This window comes from Podarcis bocagei (assembly GCF_964188305.1).
Source record: "Podarcis bocagei genome assembly, chromosome: 10".
NCBI lineage: Eukaryota > Metazoa > Chordata > Lepidosauria > Squamata > Lacertidae > Podarcis > Podarcis bocagei.
In genome coordinates this window covers 42,281,987-42,305,067 of record NC_138135.1, presented here as the reverse complement: position 1 = coordinate 42,305,067, position 23,081 = coordinate 42,281,987, and the positions used below count along the sequence as shown (strand labels likewise).

Below are 23,081 nucleotides of genomic sequence, written 5' to 3'. Positions count from 1 at the left end.
AATATCCATGAATATTTTTTCTGTCAGAAACCCAAATAGTTGTATTTATGAAAAATGCAGGAAAACATATATTTTTCTCCAAGTTACAGAATGCATTCAAAATCATTGTAATTTAATAGCTAACCAGGTACACTAAATAGTGCACCGATATGCTGAGGCATGGCAGATGGTATTTTGAACTAGGCATGGGCTAGAGTGGACAATATATCTTACAGAAATACACAAGGAAAAAGGGAGCAGAAATAATACAAAGCTTTTAAAAAAAACAAAATTTCAGGTCTTCACATTTGAGGAAATGCTTTCCCTTTAAACTTCAATGATTTATCTTTGTGTAAGTGGTGGTTCTTCAGAAGTCAAAAGAGAGTTTCTCTGAGGATAGTTATCAAGGCTGTCAGGCAGATGACACCTGCAGATGCAAGGCAATTCTGCCCTCAGATCAGAAAAAAAACACTCCTCAGAGTTTTCTTGTCAGTGGAGGGACAGCTAAATGACAAAAAGCATACAGGTGGGCTTTTTTTAAAACATGGTCACGATTAATAAAGATGCTAAAGTACAAGAGACAGGCTCCAATTGGTGGAATATCAGAGGAACTAGTACGCATAATTGGCATCAGCCCATAGCACACACAATTCTGCCCCAGGAAGCAGGTGCGCACTACAATGCAACACTACTGGGACGCGGGTGGCGCTGTGGGTTAAAGCACAGAACCTAGGACTTGCCGATCAGAAGTTCGGCAGTTCGAATCCCTGCGACGGGGTGAGCTCCCGTTGCTCGGTCCCTGCTCCTGCCAACCTAGCAGTTCGAAAGCACGCCAAAGTGCAAGATAAATAGGTACCGCTCCGGCCAGAAGGTAAACAGCATTTCCGTGCGCTGCTCTGGTTCACCAGAAGCGGCTTAGTCATGCTGGCCACATGACCCAGAAGCTGTACGCCAGCTCCCTCAGCCAGTAAAGCAAGATGAGCGCCGCAACCCCAGAGTCGGCCACGACTGGACCTAATGGTCAGGGGTCCCTTTACCTTACTGCCTCGCAACATGCTGTCCATAGGCAGCCTGGCAGTCCGAGGTTCTCTGTACCTCCCAATTTTGATTTATTGTTATTTAACATCACTTATATCCTACTTACTTGTCATAATAGCTCTAAACAGATCCCTCCCTTCCCTTATTTGCAATCTGTTTGTATTGAGATCAATGGTGCAGTGGACCCAGGGACAAAGTGTCACGATTGATTTCTCAGTAAGGATGTTAATAGCATGATTTTGTAGGGCGCTATCTGCCAACCCCGTGCCAAATTGAATTAAACATTGTGAGCAGCTGCTTACCTAACAGCAATGGTAACCGTATCAAGTGGAAGTCAGTGACAACAGATACTCCCCAAAATATTATTATTTGGAATAAGATAGTATATTTCAATTAATTATGTTTAGGAGTGAGATGCCAGACAACGTTAGAACATCTTAGAAATGAATTTCACTTGTATTGAATATTATTTAAAGCAACAATCCTCAAGTAATCATAGAATCACAGAATTGTAGAGTTGGCAGGGACCCTGAGGATCATCTAGTCCAACCCCCTGCAAGGCAGGAATATGCAGCTGTCCCAAACAGGAATCAAACCTGCAGCCTTGGTGTTATCAGCGCTGCAATCCAACCAACGGAGCTATCCAGGCTCTCATGATAGTCTTCAGAAAAAGATAGAAGTTCAATGTATAGTTTAACCTTTTAAACAATATTTTATAGAATGAGGAGGTTTTTTATATACATGAGTACCATACTTACCCTTGAAAAATATGTGTTTTTTTTAAAACCAGGTGAAAAGATAAAAGCATAAACTATAGTATTTTCAATCTTGAGCTCTGTAAGTTAGCAGGGGGGCCCAGATATTACAATTTAGTTTTTATTTTATTCCCTGGTTTTAATTTTCATAAAAGCATTTAGAGAAGATAAATACAATAGTTTTTTAGAATTAAGGTCAAATGTCATTTATGCAATCTCAGTTGTTTCTAACAACACACTCCTATATATGCCTACTCAGAAGTAAGCCATTGAGTTCAATTGGGCTTGTTTCCAGATAAGTAGGCATACTGTTGCAGTCTAAATCATATTAAATCACTTCTGTAGATGTGTGTGGCACATTAATGTTAATAGCATTTGTTAGGATAATTTAGGTATTATGACTGATCCTACTTACCCTCAACTTGATGGCAAAACATCAACTGGAAAGGAATCAGAAGCCATGTGGTCAAATAACTGATAGACTTATCTAACCAAAACCAAGATTACTGCTATATAATAGACTGCTTGAATAAGATTGGATAATGATAGGTGTAATTTATACTCTTTCAATACACTAGTAAATTCGATAAATTTCTAGCTATTAAAGAACTTGCATTTTGAGAATTTTATCTTAAACTTTCTGGCAATGAATGACTTCCTTGTCTGTTTGAGCCAGATTGTTAAAAATAATATTCCTTAAACCCACTGAACATAAGAGCCAAAATTCTTAATGATATTTAGCTAAACATTTGACGACCTGCAGTTTCTAAGCAGTAGGTGTCATACAGCCCAATGCTAACTATCATAGAATCATGGAATTGTAGAGTTGGAAAGATATGTTTATCCAGAAGTCCCATTGATTACAGTGAAGCTTGCCAACAGGTAAATATGTACACTTAAGGACAGGACCTAGTAATTGCCTTAAGCGTTTATTTTGTATTGTTCTCAAACCGATATTTAGTTGGGGGGGCTTATACTATTAAAATACGTTTAGCTGTGTTTATGGTATTCATACATTGCCATGAGACAATTGTAAAATGCTCTCCATAAATTGTTTAATAGTGATATTTATGTGTGCCCAAGGAAGCTTTAGGTTTGTCATACAAGACCCCACTTGACATGCCTAGGAAATCACTTTTGAAATAGGGAGAAGACTGGGAGGAAGCAGTGTGTTGTGTGGTTTAAATTTGTTGCTCAAAGATAAGGCAAACATCTCACTGGGTATACCAAAGCCCTTGGAGCAATTGAAATAGTTCATTGGATACTAGCTTTAGTATTCTGATGCATTTTATTCTATTACTGACATATTTGTCATTTTCCATTCACTGTATAGCAAACATTTCTTACCTGAGATAGATCCAGAAGTTATCAAGGGAGGAAGAGTTCAACATGTGGTAAGATGTTTTGTTTTTACCATGGTAATTGGTTTTTTAAAATCTGGACATTTATTATTATTATTATTAAATTTGTATGCCACCCTTTATAAAATGATCTCAAGGCACAACATTAACTCAGTGTACAACATTAAAAAATGATTACAATTGCAATCCCGTGCATTCTTAACTGGCAGTGAGCCCCACTGAACGCAGTGTGACTTACTTATGGGTAAATATGCATATGATTGTCCTATAAATGCTTCTGAGATCAGGGTGAGACCGTTCTTTGAATGCTACAGCTGTGTAAAATCAAATCTGCATATATACATAATTCATAAGCCCTTTGCATTTGTCATCTGTCCCTCAATTGTGGGTTATCCCCTTTGCATGTGTCATTACCAGTCCACCAGGAGCTGGACTGGCATTCAATAAGCTGCCAAGTGCAATGTAAGGTGTTGATTTCAAAAGCCCGGAATGACTAGGAACACAGTTACTTAAAGGAGCACATCTGCAATGCTGCTCATGTTTTTAGATCATCAGGGAGGCCTTACTTTTAGTCCCACTGTTGTGTGGTGACACAAAGCAAGGCCTTCTCTGTGATGGCACCTCAACTGTGGAAAATTACAATAAACCCCCTCAGTAACTATTGTTTGGTACCAGCTTAATTTGTTCATTAAGACTTTTTGAAGATAAGGGAGAGTGTCTTACTGGCATGAACATTCAAGTTCTTACTAAATTACTGGAAGTATTCTATTGGGGAAAATGTTTTAGCTGCGATTTTAGTTTTTCATTATATTTTATGTGATTGCTTTGTAAACCAGCCTGTGATCTACATAGGTAAAGGGCTGTTTAGAAATAAACATGAGTTGTGAGCCCTTGTTCCACTTGTTCAATTGCACATTGACTTTCAGCAGTACCTCAGATTTCGAGGTGCAGGGAGAATAGACAATGTACAGGTTATACACTCTGCTAACCCAGAAATAGTGCTTCAGGTTAATAACTTTGCTTCAGGATGAGAACAGAAATCGGGCTCCGGCGGCGCAGCAGCAGCAGGAGGCCCCTTTAGCTAAAGTGGTGCTTCAGGTTAAGAACACTTTCAGGTTAAGAACGGACCTCCGGAACGAATTAAGTACTTAACCTGAGGTACCACTGTATTAGGGTGGGTGCTGACTTTACTCAGATGTATGCTACATCCCCTCTGACGAACAACATAATACACTAACAAAATATGTGGATGGGTTTTGTTCACAGTATAATACAGATTTATCTCTGAATTATGTTTGAGGAATGAATTTTACCCCCAGTCTGAATGACTAGGAACCCAGATTATTTTTTTGTATAAGCCCACAAAGAGATCAAGCTACTTCTTTAAGACCTGTTTGATACAGCCAGACATGTTAATTGGTAGCTTCTACCTCGTGAATATATTAATTTCAAAACATTTATTGAAAACTTGAGATGACTCCCACCAGAATAAAAGAATAAAAACCAGCAATAAGTGTTTAAAATAACAATCAGTACAGTAGACTGTGCAGCAGCAGAAACGCAGCACCGCAGTGTCCACTTTGTGGCCATAAGCATTCTGCCAGAGGTATGTTTTAGTGCTTAAAGCACAGACTAGGACTGGGAGAACTCAGATTTCAAACCCTGTTATGTAATAAACCTCACTTAATGACCTTGGGCAGGTCATGCAAACTCAGTCTGACCTAGTTCACATAGTTGTGAGGACTAAAGTATCCTCCTTTGAGGTCCGTGGAAGAAAGGCAGAATATAAATGTTGCAAATAAATAAATAGGACGCAAGGCCAAAGTATCTCATCAAATAGGTTGTTTTTGGGTTCATCAGCATGGCATCCATGGCCAACAGTATGCCCACCAGGACCTCATCTGGTGCAATGAAATATTTCCTCACAAGTCTGCAATATTGAGAAAGTATTTTCTCTTTCTGCTCAGTCCCTGTCTGCACTGTCTTGGCCTCTCCTATACACCCTCATAGCAGCCATTTTGTGAGTGGTGCCCACAGCACTTTCTCAAAATTCCAGATTTTCCCACTGGTCCAAAAAGGTTGGTGACTCCTGTTCCACAGCCTCAAAATCATTAAGATAAAAGTATGTCTTCACCTCACATGTGTGCACATGGAGTAGGAACAGCCTTGCATAGCTAAGGCAGTAACTCAGCTAATCTAGGGAGAGGTGAACTTTAAGAAACCTGTAGGTGCCAGACTATAAAGGGATTTTAAAAGAGCCACCTTAAATTAAGTCCAGAAGGTGTCTAGTCTTTGTAAAGTAGGATGAATATATTCCCAAATGTAAGCCTCTTCCAAGAGATGGGCAACAGAATTCTGCACTAGTTGAAGCTTCTGGTCTATCTCCATGGACAGCCTTCAATGAAGCACACTTCAGCAATACATTTTAGAGATTACAAAAGCATGGATCAGCATGGCAAAACCTCTCTTCTCCAAAAAGGGGCCAAGACTATATCACAGATGAAGTGGATAAAACAGATGTTTGTATAACAGATTGGGAGAATTTAGATCAGGGTCAACTGGCAATTAGATTTCTGGCAATTAATAGTTGAGCAGGAAGGGTCTCTTATTTTGTTAGGAACAGCAGCAACATAATTACTTTTTTCTAGCTAAATTAGGCTGCTGAAATGTGTCCACCAAGTTCATAGGCTCAGAGTGTTCTCAGAGGCCCCCTCTTCTTTAATTCCAACTGTCTTCTGCACATGGTTCCAGTTTGTAGGTCTTGGGGTTCTATTAAAAACCAAAACCAAACTAGATCCAAGAAACCTGAAGTCTACTCCAGTCTATAAGAGTGGACAAACACTGAATGACTGCATTAATTTGTTCTGCCAAGATCTTGGAATCACCACAGTCATTACAGATACACTTCAGAAGCTGAGAGCACTTAGTCCATTGAAATAATTGAGAAATAAAGACTGTACTGTATTCTTAGGTCCTCCCTCAATAAGATGTAAGTGTATTTTAACTTTCTTGCAGATGCACCAACTAATTTCACAAAAAATGTTAGTACATTTATGAATTGTAATTTTATTTATGTTTTAAAACTTAAATACAGCATTGCATTCACAAATAACACATTTTTAAACTCGGCAAAATTAAATTCGTATGTACATTTCAGTTTCATAGGCTGTGATCCTTACATGGAAATGAATCTAAACATAAATAGTCTTACTTACAAGGATTTATGGTTGAAAGACCAGTATTTGTAATGTACAGATATGTGCATTGCTGAAACCATTGAATTAATTTCTCTATTCAATCTCCATTCTAAATCTAAAAACATACTGACATGAAAGAACTTTTTTCTGTTCTATTCTTTTAAATCCATCAATATGTTACATTTTAATATAATTATCTTATGCAAGCTGTACATAAAAACTCTTCTGAAGGTTTAGTTAGGTAGCAAAGATGAAATTACTCACTCAGTGTTTGATTGATAGAACTGATACTTGCTCTGGATTAAGCACAAATATGGCAAAAAAATAATCAAATATAACATTTCTGGCTTTCAACTCTGACTTTAAATTATAGACTGCTCAGTAAATGATCTTAAGCTGTTTAAGGTTTCATCAGTTGTCTGCAAGATTTATTTTCTTCAAAATTACTGTACTAAAATGTTGTCTTTTGTTGCTGCACTGATTCTGATCACAAACCACAATTTTAAGATCGCCTCCTATTTACAAAAATGCTTTGACATAGTGCATTTGTTCAGACTGGGCAGCAATAAAGGATTGTGGGATCATTCTGAAGAAGATTGTTTGACAGAGCCGGCTTGTTTATTTGAGAGTAATGTGAGCTGCATTCAGAAAATGTCATATTTTGTTTCTTGATTGTGTACATTCTCTTTCACTGCTTCCAGACAAGCCCTGTAAGGAGAGAAGACACGGATTTAGAGCTTGTTTCCATGACCAGTGGAAGTACTTTGACTCAGAACAAAGAAAAAAATAATCAGCCACACAGACACTCTGCAGGACCTTCAAGTAAGTTGTACTTTCCTTTTAATAATCAGCTAGATAAAGCTTGAATCACCTGACAGGGCTTAGCATCAAATGACACATTCCTAGCAGGACAGTGGTGGTTTCGTCTCTACTTCTGCCCTTACTTTGAAATTTTATGTGAATATAAAATGTATGCCTATAGATATATTGAAATGTTAGTGTATGCATGTAGATAACATAGAACTACAGAAATGTGTATCTGGCATATCCAGAGCAAGAGATATGTACGTATGTATAGACATATACATACATACAGTGCTTTTTCTGGGGGTACACAGGGGTATGCATACCCCTAAACATTTTGTGAATCTAAGTGTGGCCTCATTGAGGGGCAGTATTTCAATATGAGTAGGAAAATGAGAGTACCCCTAAACATTTTGGGGGGATATCACTGCATACATATATCTCTAGATGTGTATGAATGGGAGAGTGATTGACAAATTGATTTAAAGAGAATGTGTATGATAATGTGTGTACATAAAACCACGTGGAAAATTAGAATCATCAGAGATTTTGTTTAACTAAAACCTATAATTTAGTTACTTATTCCTCTAGGCCCTACCAAACCCTTTGATGTTTCCTGAAGATGGGTATTTGTCTGCCGCTTAAGGCCTAATCCTGAAACCACTTGATCATTGGTAGCTATCAGTGAGACAAATGGCATGGTTTCATTCACTTTAGTAGTGCAGCTTTGATTTAAAATGAGAGTCTTCTGTCTTTTTAATTGTTTAATACATAAGTATTAAATCAGTAATTTGACATGAACAGTTTAGTGTACTTTTTTTTACAGAAGGTGAAGGCAAAAAAAGAGTATAGTATGCAATTAATCCACAAACAGCAGTTAAGCACCTACTGCGATAAGTCTAACACTACGAAGTTTGGGCATACCAAAACTATACCAGTATAGCATCACACTCCTTGATGTTATGATTCCTTCATAGAAAATGTCTGATGGAGTTGGCAGAAATGCTTAGGATGCAAGTGTATGCTGAATACAAGAACCAGGCAGCCTTTATTCAGAAACATATATTTAAATAGCGCTTTTATAAAGAATTGGTGGACAGGTAGAAATACGTGGTTTACCAGAAAAAGTAATCAGAAACATTTTAGTATTTAAAAACTATAAGAAAAAATAAGATTGAGACATAATAATGTTTCAAAGGTACTTATTAGTGAATAAAGCTGAGGTCTGTTACATTACTATGTTCATTTATATTCTATCTAATTTTTCTAAGAAATCTGGAGAATCATTTTTCAAGCTTAATGTAATTTTGGCTTAGAGACTCAATTAGCTGCTTTTGGCACTGGAGAGTTTGTATGCCCCAGTGATTTTTGCTAATATTTTTAATTTGATTCCAAAGATGAATGCTTTTATGAAACTCCTCTTAGTTTCAAAAGAGAATTCTTTCATGGCAACTCTAGACTTCCTTTGTTTTTGTTTTTGGTCTGGGCTATTTCACATTCTAAGAAGTCTAAGACTGCAATCCTCTGCATACTCCCTGGGAAAGCCCAAAGTGGGGCTTGCTTCTGAATAAACATGAGCAAGATTGCAACACATGCAACAGTCATGCTCTGAAACACATTTTCTTAATAATATAAAGGACTACAACACTTTTACATTTTTCCTACCATGGTAAAATAAATAATTGCAATAATAAGTAAATCTATTTGAAAATATCATTCGTTGACTTGGACCTGGAGAAAGGCACACTCTGCAAACTGAATTGAAAGAAATGCATAGATTAGAAATCAATGAGTTCCATTATTTGCTTTTTTAAAAGATAAATGGTGCATCCTTCTCAGTAAAAGTTTCCCTTTGCCAGTGAGGGGGGACAGTTTTTCATTCACTAAAAGATTGTGAGGCCTATGTTTCCCTTCAGCCTAATCCTCTCCTGTGATTATTTCTCTCTCTCTCTCTCTCTCTCTCTCTCTCTCTCTCTCTCTCTCTCCGTGTGTGTGTGTGTGTGTACATGTCGTGTTAACAGGCTTACAGTTGTTGATTGTACATTATCTTTAAAAAAGCTTTCACCAGTTATCATTGTATGCACATATGATTTAAATATTTAAATAAATGATTTCAGGACAGACCCAAGAGACGTTGTTTAAAGAATAAAAATAATAAAACAGTTACTCAACTCCAACCTGCTAAATTCTACTTATTTCATATAACTTCAAACTGATGTAAACATTTTGCAGCAAAAGATTTGTTCTGGTCACTGTTGTTAAATAGCTGGTTTCCTCTCACACACAACCATGCTGTATTTGCTGCTAAGTAATACAATATGGTAAAGGATTTGGATAAATTATAAAATACGTCACAGAGTTCTAGATAGACTGGTGAAAATTCTATGACGTCTTAGCAGACGTTATGGTATGCCAATACACTGATTTGCAAAGTCTCTATTTTTCTTTCTTCCTGCCCCCTCCAATAAAAGTTCCAAATATTTCCTATACTGCATTACTTATCAAAACAGAGTTGTATGTCAACTTTGACATCTGTTAAAGAATAGAAGATTTAGTCGGGGGGGCAGAGAGAGAGAAAGAGAGCGCACAGAACAAATCATTAGCAAAGAAAATAGATTAAAGAGAAGAGAACTTAATGCCTGGGGGAAAGGAGCATTTATTCAAATTTAAGAAGTCTTTTCAGCACACAATTAATTCTGCAGGTTTTTTGTACATGCAGGCACCTTAAAATCTGACTCAAAATATTATTGAAATTTTGAGTAGCTGGGTACAAATAATTTAAATCACCTGAGTGTCTAGCAAACGCTTTTTTCATTGTAACGGTCACAAAATTTTACATTGTAATACTAAACACACATGCAGTTTGCCAAATGCTATAGATTATAAAGGATGCTTCCACCCCAACCCAAATACCTTGGACTTCCCAATTCAGGCAGAAGTATTCCAAGAGCAGACTCAGGTTATTTCATGCCAGCTCTGGGGAATGCATATGACACAGATGTAGAGCAGCCTGGGTACATTTTGAGGGCACCCTTTTCTATACTGTGAGGCCTCTGCTGTGGCATCTGACTGCTCTTACTGCAACAGAGTCCTTGGAGCATGCAAGACTCCCTCATTCCATGCCTGAAGCTTCTGATCTGCTAAAGGGATAATAATATCATTGACCTCATGTGGCACCAGAAGCCTCAGAACCTTTGCTAGGTCCACCATGTATGCAATTTCTGGAATGGTGCTTCAAGAACATGGTGCTTCTGTTCCAGGAGGAATTCAGCTTCCAGAGTTATGGCTTGCTGCTCCTGTGAAAACATATCAAGGCAGTAATGGTTTATAAGCACAAAACATGATGTAGTACTAGGTTGAACTGGAAAAAAAGCAATTCTGTATTTATGTGTTATTGTAATTGTGGTTTTATAAAGAGTAGCTTTTGTGTATGAATGTGTGGTTGTTGTGGCATTAGTTTGACAAGAACAGGGCTTGTGATCTCAGAAACATTACAATGAAATATCGGCCTTTTGGTAACAATCATAAGCGGAGAACTCTGTTCTTTTTTGTTTCCTTTTGTCTCCTCCTAACACATTTGTTGACTTTGAAATTAAGGGTTATCCTACATGAAGAACTCTCAAGAAAAACTAGAGATGGGAAGGTTGAGGGCAGCACCAATATGTTTGGTACTGTAAACTTAGCTAGGAGCCATGAAGCAAGTTGAGATTTGTAACAGAATGTTATAGTGTGAAGTGTTCAGAGTCCAAGCCAGCCAGTCATTCCTTATTCGTGGGTACTATATTCCACTTTCCTTTTTCCCACCCCATCAATTGTGAATCTTATATATTATTAGGCTATTTTGGGGGTTTTCCCCACAGAGGGTTTTTTCTTCTATTTTTAATCCCTGCAAACCTCAGTGCTACACCAAGAATTTTGGTATCTCTCTTTTGTTTCCCAGTGGCCCAGTTAAGCTACATAGACATCAGCACTTAAGATTGCTGTTTGATGAAGTAGTGGCTCTGCTGCGGCAAAATTATTGTGTGTTTCTATGGAGTTCACACAGGAGAATTTACTGATTGGTTTTTCCCAGAGTTCCTTGACTTTCTGTTAACAATGATGTATCAGATAGGAAGATAAAGATCACTAGAAATCATTATTCTCTTGCTACACCTACTTACACCCGTATTATGCTTGGTACACAACATACATTTTCTAAATGGCAGAAAGGAATAAGGCAATGATTCCAGAAGCCATAACTGTCCACTTAAGAATGTCCTCTCTCTTCTCCATCAAAAATATATTTATAAAAGCAATGCAATAAGAAATTATCCAGCACCTGAATAACGCTGCTGAAGTTATGAGAGGCAATGCCACATCATATATACATACAGTGAAATCTGTTTTTCAAATGCTGGAACTTATGTAGCCAAAATAACACCACAGGGAGGGGAGCAAAATCCTTAAAAGTTGGCAAAATGAAGCCCAGTGACTACTGGTGTTTAGTGGGCACACTAGACTGATAGGTGGAGCAGGGGCACAGAAAACCAGGGTATAAGGGGAATGGAGGAATGTCTGTCTGAAACCTAAACAGGAGCACCCCAGGCCGCAACATTATGTTGCAAGTCACACTTGCACTTCCCCATGTAGTTCTGTGTGGGATTTTGAAGCTACAGGATACACTGTGGCTCTTAACATCAAATTCAATAATACAGGTTCCTTTACTGAGGATACAGTTTATGAAATAAATAAGCAGATTGGTGGGTATCTTTTAGGAAAGATAATGCTCATACCATTATTAAATAAAAGTAAACATTTTATTTTATTTATCAAATGAAAATCACATTTTGAAGCTCAAGTCCCTAATACAAAGTTTTAGATACAGCCCAGCAGGATTTCTTTTGTTGTTGTTGTTCTTACCCAAGCCATATTAGAATGAAAGGAAGCTTAGAGTACAGTTGCACAGTTCTCATTCCTTTCCACGATCTTTTTGGAAGAGATGCTCAGGATAGATTGCATCCTATTGCTATTTAAGTGGTAGTCTTGTAACACTTTTCACCAAATCTCTCGAAGTGCCAAACCACTTCAGAACAATATTTTTATAAATGAAAACAGACTCAGAGATACAAAGGCTGGGTAGGAAGTAAGGAAGATAAGAAAATAGATTTCATAAAGATAGACAAAGAAATAGTTCATACCCTCATAAAATTTATAAGAGGCAGCAACTTATAATGACAATTATTGGATCAAGGATGTCATACCAAAACAATAGCCCTGAGCACTTTCTTCAGTCTAAACACAAAATGAGGGACTGACTCTTTCACAAGAAAATTACAGTTTCAAAAACTCTAATGCTGTTCCTCCCACCTACCTTTTCCTCATCACAATTTTCCAACCTTAAAGTTACGCCTCCAGTTAAGGAAGCAGACAAACTCAATAATGTTGCTTTCTCACTTGGCTTAATTAGAAACCTCACCAAAGGCATAACTGGATTAACATCAGTGTTGCTCTTAGAATAGAGTTCCTTATCTGGTTCTTATAATTTTAATGGGGAAAGTTCACTATAAGTCCAGAGTTATTTCTGATTAACCAAACAGCATGGGTTGAATCCAGGCTTACCTGAAGAAGAGTCTCACTAATTGGGGGCTTCCGAGGGTGAAAGGGGAGGAGACAGTTTTCAGCAATTCCTTCTTACTTCTTCAGCCCTCTGCTCCATAGGGTCGGGGAGGACGGGGACTCTGGAACAGTGTATGCAGTGACTGCAGCAAGGAAGAGATCAGCAGAAATTGCCTCCTGCAGGAGCATCCAGTGAGTGGAAGCATCCACTGGATTAGAGTACCATTTGTACAAGAAGGAATCCTTCCATTCACATAGGGAAATGTCTGGATGCAACTCAGTCACATAAGATGAACCACATCTATTTTTTCCCTTAATACTGCTGTTCTAATCTTAAGTGCAACTTCTTGTAATTGGTGTAAGTTCTGGTGAAAGCTGTTAAAGAAGCAGGGTTATAGAGTTTACACCAGGGGTCAGCAAACTTTTTCAGCAGGGGGCTGGTCCACTGCCCCTCAGACCTTGAGGGGGACCAGACTATATTTGGGGGGGGGGATGAACAAATTCCTATGCCCCACAAATATCCCAGAGATGCATTTTAAATAAAAACACACATTCTACTCATGTAAAAACACCAGACAGGCCCCACAAATAACCCAGAGATGCATTTTAAATAAAAGGACACATTCTACTCATGTAAAAACACACTGATTCCCAGGACTGTCCACGGACCGGATTTAGAAGGCGATTGGGCTGAATCCGGCCCCCAGGCCTTAGTTTGCCTACCCATGGTTTACACACACAAATCTAGTTTACCTACTTCTAAGCGCCAGAGGATTGAAGCAAAGACTGGGACACAGTTAAAGTTAATTGTGACTAAGGCTCAAACTAGACACAATATGTGATCAGCATTTTACTGTGAAGGCATTTTCTTAAGCATTAAATGCAGCCACAGAGGTATGAATCAACCCAGAGCCTGGTGCTGGGAGTGCAACTTTTAAACCCTTTTCTCACAACAGTTTGAATCTCACACCCCAAGGTTGTTGTTTGCTTTGTGGCTATGTTTTCTTTCATGGGATAATTCGCAGCTTAGGGCAGGAATGAATTAGAAAAACCAAGTGGGAGGGGGAGAGAGAGAGTTAACTGCCTCCCTGCTCTCACCCTTATTTCCACATCTCATCTCTATTGCATCTCTCTCCCACCCACCCCTTTTAACTTATGGGGAAATGTTGTTCCTGATAACAGATTTATTGTGTCACATCTCATTGCGCCATTGAAAGTGATGGAATTAAATTTATGGCTTGTCCATATCAACAGGACTTGGTCATGATTACACTTAACTGGATTGGGGCTAAAGTATTACAATGGCAACTGCTGGGAATTGCAAATGAGTAGATTGCTGTTTTGCTTAGGTCTTTTGGGGGGAGCTTCCCAGAGGCAGCTGTTTGGCCACTGGGTGTTGGACTAGATAGATTTTTGAAGTCCACGGCCTCAACATTTTTGAGTCCACGGCCCCCTTGACCCACTACATTCTTTCTGCAGCACCCCTGTGGGGCTCAGAAGCCCAGTTATGTCACCCTTTGCTCGCAGAGCTGGCAGCCTCTCACCCTTTTCCAAACACCCTCCCTTGTGGCGTGTTCCCTCAGCCTCCTCTCCTCTCCCCTCTTCTTGGGAGTCCTCTGGGCAACCACAGCTGCTCCCCCCCCTGTCTTTGAGCTGCCCACCCCAAAGAGAGGTGCCTTCTCACACTGCCCCACAGGGGCCTGGGAAATACCCCCTGGCCAGCCCCAGAGGCACCATTCACCTGGGAAACTTGTAGCTAGGGCTGCTATGACAAACATCCATTCAAGGCTTTGGGAGGCAGAGACATGAGAGGGCATCAGAGGAGGGAGGGAAGGGAAGAGGGACAGAGACCAGTTTTGCCCATGGCACCCCTAACCATCATTCAAAGCACCCCAGGGTGCCATGGCACACTGGTTGAAAACCACTGGGCTGATCCAACCAGCTCTTCTTAATATTTTTAAAGTCATTGAATTACCTTCATTTATCAGACGAAGCCATATCAGAGGCTTTGGATGATTTTGACTATAAACACATCCATCTAGAGGCCATATCCACTTTTAGTAGCCGTGTTGTATACACTGCAAATGTATAAACAAAACGCATACTGTAAAATATACTTGCAAAAGACTTATGCATCTCAAGGAACTGAAGTTGGCACCAGCTGGTGTGTACTCAAATGGAAAGATGCATATTTTCCTAATTTAATATGTGGAATTACATTAAAATTACACATTCCTTCTAATAGTGAACCTAAGTAGGCAAGTGTCTGTTTGAAAGCAAAATGAGACCACCTAAAAGCAAGTGGCTATATCCAACATAGACTCACTAAGAATGATGGGGATGACCAGACATTAATTTTAATGGCTCTACTCTGAGTTGGACTTACTTGGATACAACCCATGATTCTGGTTTTCACATACTTGTTAATTAGGTACGCAAAAGTTTATGTGAAAGGTTTTTGTATAAAAAAGGGGGGAGCCTGTGAGCTTCCATGACCTGTAGAATGTCGAAAGAATAGTGATGAGAAAAATATGAGCAAGACTTCTAATTGCCTGGAGAGGGAATTTTGGGCTCACATTTAAAATGAAAGACAGAAATTCCTGTCTTTTGCTTTTGGGGGGAGGGCGCAGTACAGCTTAATGACAACTATAATGACTCATTTCTGCATTGTTTTCAATGTGCACTCTCATTTCCATTTTGGGAAGTGCTGAATGTCTGCACGAACCAGAAACTGGAGACACTGTGTGAAATGCACAATTAGGCTATGTTTACAGTGTGAAGCACTTTTGTAGATAGTGCTTTTTAATTGTACACCTCTTCGCATCATTATAATACTAGGCAAAGCAGCCACCACTGTCCATGTTGTCTGTACACACAGGTGGGTATGTATACCAACCAGTACATGTACACCAACACATTGGAGTTATCTACTCCCCTAAATTTGTGTTCCCATGCCTCCTGGCTGTGGGCAGAAATGATGTAATGCCACACTGCAGCTGAGCACATGTTGTTCTATAGTACTTTTTTGAGATTATTTTTGGTCATTCAAATTCTAGCTGTCCCTAAAAAGAGACTACAGAAACTGATGTACTGATTTATCAATATACAGTCTGTTCCATTGGCGTAGCCAAGGGAGGGCAAGGGGGCAGCTGCCCTGCCCCATCAATCTAAATCAATACAAATCTGAGGTTATACCCATGGTCTGTTCCCTGCTTTTCCTGGTGCATGTAGCTAGACTGGAAAATGTGAATTGGCACAGGCCTTGCAATGTCAGACAGTCCACCCAATAGAAGATGACATGAAAAAGCGCTCTCTGTGTACACAGGGAGACAGAAAGCACTTGAGAAGTTCATTCTCGGTACAAAATGGATTATAACCGTTCCAGCAGGATGAGCTTTATATATATGAATGGTGCAAGACAGGAACAATATGTGTGTGCAGCACCCCAAAAATGTACCTGCATCCAGCACAGAATGCACATTATCACAGTGTGGTTGTGGGCAGATGGACTGTGGAATGATGAAGGTACGGAGGAATTAGTCAAATTAAGCTAAGGTTACCCTGGAGGCCAGGAACATTTTGTGGCAAGCGACACACACACATGCAGTGCTATATTTAACCACCGACAGTAGCAGTTATAGAGCAATGAAGCACTCAGATTCAGGATGGGCAGCCAGCCCTCATCCTGAACCCATTACCATGATCACTATATTGTATAGTGGAGGGAAGTGATAAAACTACATCTGACAAGCCCCAGTGAGTGCTATATGGCTCCTGTTTGAGGCTGATTGGAGCCCTATGTAGTACTCAGAAATTTCTGAAGGTGTTATTGACAGCTACATAGTTACCATTGAAGACTTAAGATTTGAATAAAAATTCAATATTTAGGTCAGCTTTCTCCATTTCTTATTCAGTGGAGTAAATGGTGACTTCCTCTGTCTTTCCCTTGGTGGACGTCTGGCAAGCGTATGTTGGGCTGAGAAATTAAAATAGCAACCCGTTGGCCCTATAAATCATCTGGAATTTTCTTCATGTGGTTAAAAAATGCCAGAATCCATAAAAACGATATCTCTGTGCCACTTATGTGTTCATGAAATACGGTATGTGCAAATGACGAAGAAATAGTTGGACACGAAAAGGAAACAATGAATATGTAAATTATATGTCTGGATTTTTTCAATTTGATTCTAATATTCCTAAAATACTGTTCCTGCCCATGCTTTTTACAAATCTCAGTTGCGAGATAGCATGTAAATGTGAATGAATTATCAATGCAATTTGTGAATGTGTTAACTATGTGTTTAAAATGTATATGCTTAATCAGAGGCATTCCCTTGTGAAATAGTATTCAGTGCTGATCACATTGTTGTCACTCTGCACATCTCTTATTTCCGCCAATGTGGTTAGTGTGATTTCCCGGCCAATGAATGTTTTATCTGCAATTATTCAGAAGAAACACATGTGTGAGAGAGCACACACATATTAAATATCCACAAATTGCCATTGAGATCAAAGTTTTTAATCAGTTAATGGCTTTAAAGTAGCTTAGATTTTCTGCTAAAACTTTTCGAATTAGGAACTAAGTAACAAAATTAGGCATGATGAGAGGCTGCTATGTTGTTGTTGTTGTTGTTGTTGTTGTTGTTGTTGTTGTTGTTGTTGTTTTAAAGATGACTTGAGCAACAGCATTTTCATACCAATTTCTTCTTGTGTAGAAAAGGATGCACCTGTGCCTGAAAGATCACCTTTGGGGCCCTCGCATAAAGAGCGGATCTCATTTCGAGACCATCCAGTTCAGCTCAGCGGTGGATGGGGAAGTGGCAAAAAGAAGGCAAAAGCTTTGAAATAGTCATTGGACCTTCAGCATTTAAAACATGTGGTGAGCCTGTGCATTGCCATTCTTTTTGGATTCTGCAGATAGAAAGTTCCTCAGCTCCATGTATGCTGTATTTTATTTTACGCTGCATGATTTCCCACCTTTTCTTCTTCTTCTTTGGCTAAGTTCTTTTATAAATATCAGAGAAATTACAATATTTGTATCTGAAATTTATTTTTGCAGTATGGTTTAAAAGCATGTATGGAATTATTATAAAGTGGCTGGTATGATCCGGTGAACAAATGGATGTATACGTACAATAATGGTTTGTGATTGTGCAGTGGTATGTGACCGAGATAGCCTGATCCACAGTTGGATTTAAGTACATGTGTTTAAACTCGTTTCCTGTACCTCTCAATCAAGCAAAACAAATCAAAATCAAATTGGCCCACATCTAGGTATTTTGCTTCTCTGCTTTGTAGATTGGAATATGTATCTGTTAAAAAGTAAAATGTGGAATGTCCATCTTATTCCAAACATATTAATGATGTAAATATGTTTTGTGTAAAAAATGCATCAATTTCTCCCCAGCAGTTGCACACCCCAGTGGGGTGAATGAATGCACATTCACAGCACATTAAAATTCAGTAATGTGATATTAAAATCTGTTTCATAATTCCAAATTATGTTTATTATTTTGTGGTACGTTGGCAGTCTTCTTACTTTTCAGGTCTGCTACCCTATTTTCCAGAATTAAAGTATAACTTTTAACATCACACAACAATTTTGTCCTAGCCTATTACTTCAGTATCGGTCAAAATCTACCCTTTTGTAGCCCCATGATGAGTCCGTCCCTTCCATGCCACTGATACTAATGTTGTTTGCATTACTTCAATGCATGTATGCTTTTCTTACTGAAGCAATGTTTCGGTTAGCATGGTACAAATTGCTGACAGAATCTGGAGAAACAATTCTTTGGTTTTAAACTCTTCTATTTACTTTGGTGTCATTATATCCCACTGGAGCCTTGGCCCACTCAGAAATACTGTTGAAATAGAAAAGCTAAGACAAAAATCAAGGCTTCAGTCAATAAAAATAAAAAAGATGTATTAATATGTTGTGGCTGTGTTTAGAATATATTATGCATTCCCTGACACAGTAAAGTTCCTATCATGTTGTCTGTTTTCATTAATGTCTTCAAGTTAATATGGTTTGGAAATGTTTCTCTTTGTCTAAGACCACTGTAGGAAAAACCAAAGCAGTATGGACCTCTAATATTTTTTATGGCTGGGTTTGCGATAAATAGAAAATTGCACATTCGTCTTGCAAGCTATTTACTGCACACAAAGATTTGGGTATTGAATTACAATCTGTATTTTAATGTCTCATGTCATAATTCGTTTTTTAAAATGAAAATGCTGCTAAACAGATGGTTTCAGCTTTCAGACTTACCTGCCCAACACTTGGATTTAAGAAGATGCAGTCCAAAACCCTAAGCACACTCACTTGGAAATAAAGTGCAGTGAAAATCAGTTGTGCAAAGTTGCTAGCTGTAAATTCACTGATGTCCAAGTATTCTCATTTTAAGACATTTCAGAATTGAGCTGTCCAGGTTAAAATCTCAGCAGTGGAATTCGGTTCAGGAAGAATGCCATTTCTACTCTGAAAAGTTTCCCATTCGTGGTGTGTGACTTGTCACATCCACACCATATGTTTAAAGCAGTCCTTTACCACTTTAACAGTTATGGCTTCTCCTCCAAAAGCCTGGAATCTGTAGTTTGTTAAGGGTCTCCAATGACTCTCAGCACACTTAACAAACTATAGTTCCCAAGATTCTTTGGGGGAAGCCACAACTATTTAAGTTGTATGAGATGTGGATGTGACCTTAGAATGGGGAACCTTGACAACAAAGCATGCAGGATGGCCACAGTCCACTTGCTCAACCTAACCTACCTTCCAGGGATGGAGTTAAAAGAAGAGAGGGAGCTATATATACTGTTTTGAAGTTCTTAGGAAAAGTGTGGAATATAATTCTGATAGACGTCCATCAACAGAAGTGCCCATGAAGAAGCTACTAAATTAAAATGGTGGATACCAGTAGCCCTCTTTCAGACATTACTTGCTTGAAAGGGGAAGGCATGGGGAAAGACAGTGCATGTTTAACCCCATTCAACATGCTTCTCACACGAGTAATGCCTGAAGAGAGCTTCAGTGAAGCTGCAATCCTAGACACACTTAACTGAGAGTAAGGCCCACTGAATTCAATGCGATTTACTGCTGAGTAGACCATTTTAGGGACGTGGGTGGCACTGTGGGTTAAACCACAGAGCCTAGGGCTTGCTGATCAGAAGGTTGGCAGTTTGAATCCCTGCAACAGAGTGAGCTCCCGTTGCTCAGTCCCTGCTCCTGCCAACCTGGTAGTTCAAAAGCACGTCAAAGTGCAAGTAGATAAATAGGTACCTCTCTGGCAGGAAGGTAAATGGTGTTTCCGTGCGCTGCTCTGGTTCGCCAGAAAGTGGCTTAGTCATGCTGGCCAAATGACCCGGAAGCTGTATGCCGGCTCCCTCAGCCAGTAAAGTGAGATGAGCGCCGCAACCCCAGAGTCGTCCACAACTGGACCTAACAGTCAGGGGTCCCTTTACCTTTAGACCATGTTTAAGATTGCAATGCATTATTGCCATACCTTGAGCCGAACCCCATTTTGGCTGTAAGCCTTATTATGCTTCTAAGTATGAAAACTGAGCTTCATGTTGGCTGGGACATTGAAAGTCAGTGTCTTTGACTCCAGGTGAAGTTACTTCCAATAGGTTGTTAATTGCATATTGTGTGCCTGTTTCATGAGTGATTACAGCTTGACATGTTTGCTCCTCTGCAGCCTATTTATGGCAATGGCCTTGATTCCCAGTGCAATCCAAACAAAATGACAGCTGTGGGAAGGGGGATAACAGTGGCAGGCAAGCACTTCCCATATGGGGGTGATTGCATGATGCACAGGCATTTGTGTAGCCGTACTAGCGCCCTGTGTTGTGGAACTTTGAATCCCTGGACTTCAGACCATGTTTGTGGCAAAGCAGGTTTCTAGTCCTCATAAGCAAAATTCTAAAGAAACCTATACAAATTGTGAACCACAGAAAGCAAATCACAGCCAAGAATTATTTCCCTTTTCACTATGCTCACTAGTCTTTGCCTCCTTTTGCCTTCATCAGACTGGAAAAGGATTTTTTTTATTTAAAAAAATGTTTTAACTCCTAATGAAATAATGCTGAGATGTTAAAGTACAAGAACTTGGTATGACTTACATCAGAGAAAACAACTGAATGGAAATATCTTGCTGCCAGAATTGTACAAGAAGCCCAATATCTGTTGCAGAAACATCCTAGACTGGGATTTTCAGCATATGCACTGTGGGGTAGGGAGAGGCAGATGCTGGCTTCAAGTTTTGCCCTGACTCTGCTACTGGTAGGTGAGATGAGCTATCAATATCCTTGCATATAAAACAAAGTGTTTTATTTGTTACTTTGTTGTGCATTTTTGTGTTTTTATATTTAAACCACCTTGTGATCCTCAGATGAAGGGCAGTATAGAAATCTAATAAATAATAATCACAGACTTGTCACCCAGAACACATTTTAAGTAGTGCTAAAAGCAGCTGCTCATTCATGTGAAAGTGATCCAAATGGGGTTGTCCGTTACCTTCCATTTCAATTTATTTCCCAATCCAATACAGTTCTGGACGCTTGGCTATTTTCTAGTTATAAAATCTATTAGTTCACTCCATCTCTGGGTGGTGAAGGGCTGGAAATCGTGTGAGGAAGTTGCCACTGACCTCAGTAGTGGCAGGATACAGTGTAGACACGCACACAACAATCCTGTTTAAATGCATTCCACTCGTGGCGAAAGGCGTTGTTTTCTTTGACCTGCAAAACTAGCCTTAGTACAAAGATTCAGATTCCAAGTACCCTAACACCTTCCCAGAGGCTACAACGCTGGAGGTGGCTGAACTGCCGTTCCGGTTAAGTTCTTAGTATTCTCTGCAAATCAGGATTGCTGATCCCAAATCCAATCTCTCGTCGTTCGGGGCGCTGTTTTATGGGCCTGGCTGGGCTCCGATTTGGCCCCAGGTGGGTCAGAGTGGACGGCTTCGTCCAATAGCTGCGTATTCGTGTTTCTAAGGCTTCCTTCCTCCCTCCCTCCCTCCCTCCTTCTCTCTCTCTCTCTCTCTCTCTCTCTCTCACACACACACACACACACGTTATTTGTACCGCGTGTGAATATTAACGAACAAGTCGGTCTCTTGAACAGGATCCGGCTGAGTCCATTTTAAAGAGGCTAGAGATACCAAAACAGGTTTTCCTCTGTGTTGATCTGTGAAAGCAAATCAAGGCAGCGCTATAAACTTTGTTCGGTTAAATGGTTGGGATTTATTCATTGATGAATCTATGTGGCGGTCAATTTCAATCGATAGCTGCAGTTTCTAACTTAGGAGACGTGAGTTTTCAAGACTCGCCATTATAGTGGGAATTTCCTTTAGCATATCAAACCAGGAGAACTTACAAATAATAAGGTTTGGGGATTATGCAAAGTGATACAGGCCCACACAATACATTCAAAGCACATTTAAAGCACGACCTCCTCCCAAAGAATCTCGGGAACTGTAGTTTTTAAGGCTACTGGGAATTGTAGCTCTTTAAGGCGAAGCTGCTTGTTTTGTGACTCCTTTATTCATACAACGAACGCATCCTTCCCGATTTGTTTTCCAAAATTATCATCATCATGATAAAACCTCGAATGACAAAGATCCACATCCGAAACCAATAACGCTACACTGTGAACTATGACTATGGGCGCCTTCCCAGGAGCCTGATCCCGAAGTGTCCGGCTGAAATGACTGGGCCTTCTTCCCAAGGAAATGGGCTTGGAGATCGGAAGCTGAAAGAGCCCTCAAGCCCCCCCCCCGTCCCACTCCCTGGGGCTAATAAACTAAATTTGGGCTGCTTGAAATCCGTTGCAAACCTCTGTCCCGCAGCAAGTGCCCCTTTCAGTTCCACGATAGAGGCGCCTCTGGAAGCGAAGGACTCTCCAGCTCTGATTTCTAAGGGCACATGCTTCGGATCACGCCGCTTCCAATTACATGTAGTATATCTTGACCTGAATGCATCAAAAAGAAATAGTTCCTTCACCGTCTGAGGGTGGGGGTGTCTAAAATTGGGAGTATTTGTTTTATTTATTTATGGTTTACTTATCTGGCCCGCCTGCCGAAGCCCAGAGAACTATGCCAAACATACAGCATAGATACGGCTATGCCCAAAATACAGCCCAGATGTCCAAAAACAGTAACAAGGAAAGCCAATTAAAATTACCATTAAATCAGGGCAGAAGAGAGGATCGCGCCCCAGATCTTAAGCGCACTGGGTGGAAATAAACGCAAGATTCTCCCTGCGTTGAAATCGGGGCTCCGATCTACCGCAAGCCAGTTACTGTGGAGGAGCTTGTCAGTGAGAAAATCCTTTACCCTAGCAGGTCAAACCTCAGTCGT

General features: G+C 39.7%; 1 protein-coding gene across 4 annotated transcripts in view; it reads left to right on the top strand.

Moving 5' to 3' along the window:
- Window positions 1-17,760, top strand: part of LRRIQ1 (leucine rich repeats and IQ motif containing 1) — a 97,910-nt gene extending 80,150 nt beyond the window's left edge. For all 4 annotated transcript variants that reach the window (XM_081211188.1, XM_081211187.1, XM_081211189.1 and 1 more), the window contains 3 exons: window positions 3,106-3,166; window positions 7,032-7,152; window positions 17,445-17,760. In XM_081211188.1, the coding sequence (XP_081067314.1) occupies window positions 3,106-3,166; window positions 7,032-7,152; window positions 17,445-17,578 (316 nt within the window). In that variant the 3' untranslated portion in view covers window positions 17,579-17,760. The remainder of the gene's footprint in view (window positions 1-3,105; window positions 3,167-7,031; window positions 7,153-17,444) is intronic.
- Window positions 17,761-23,081: the final 5,321 nt, after the last annotated feature.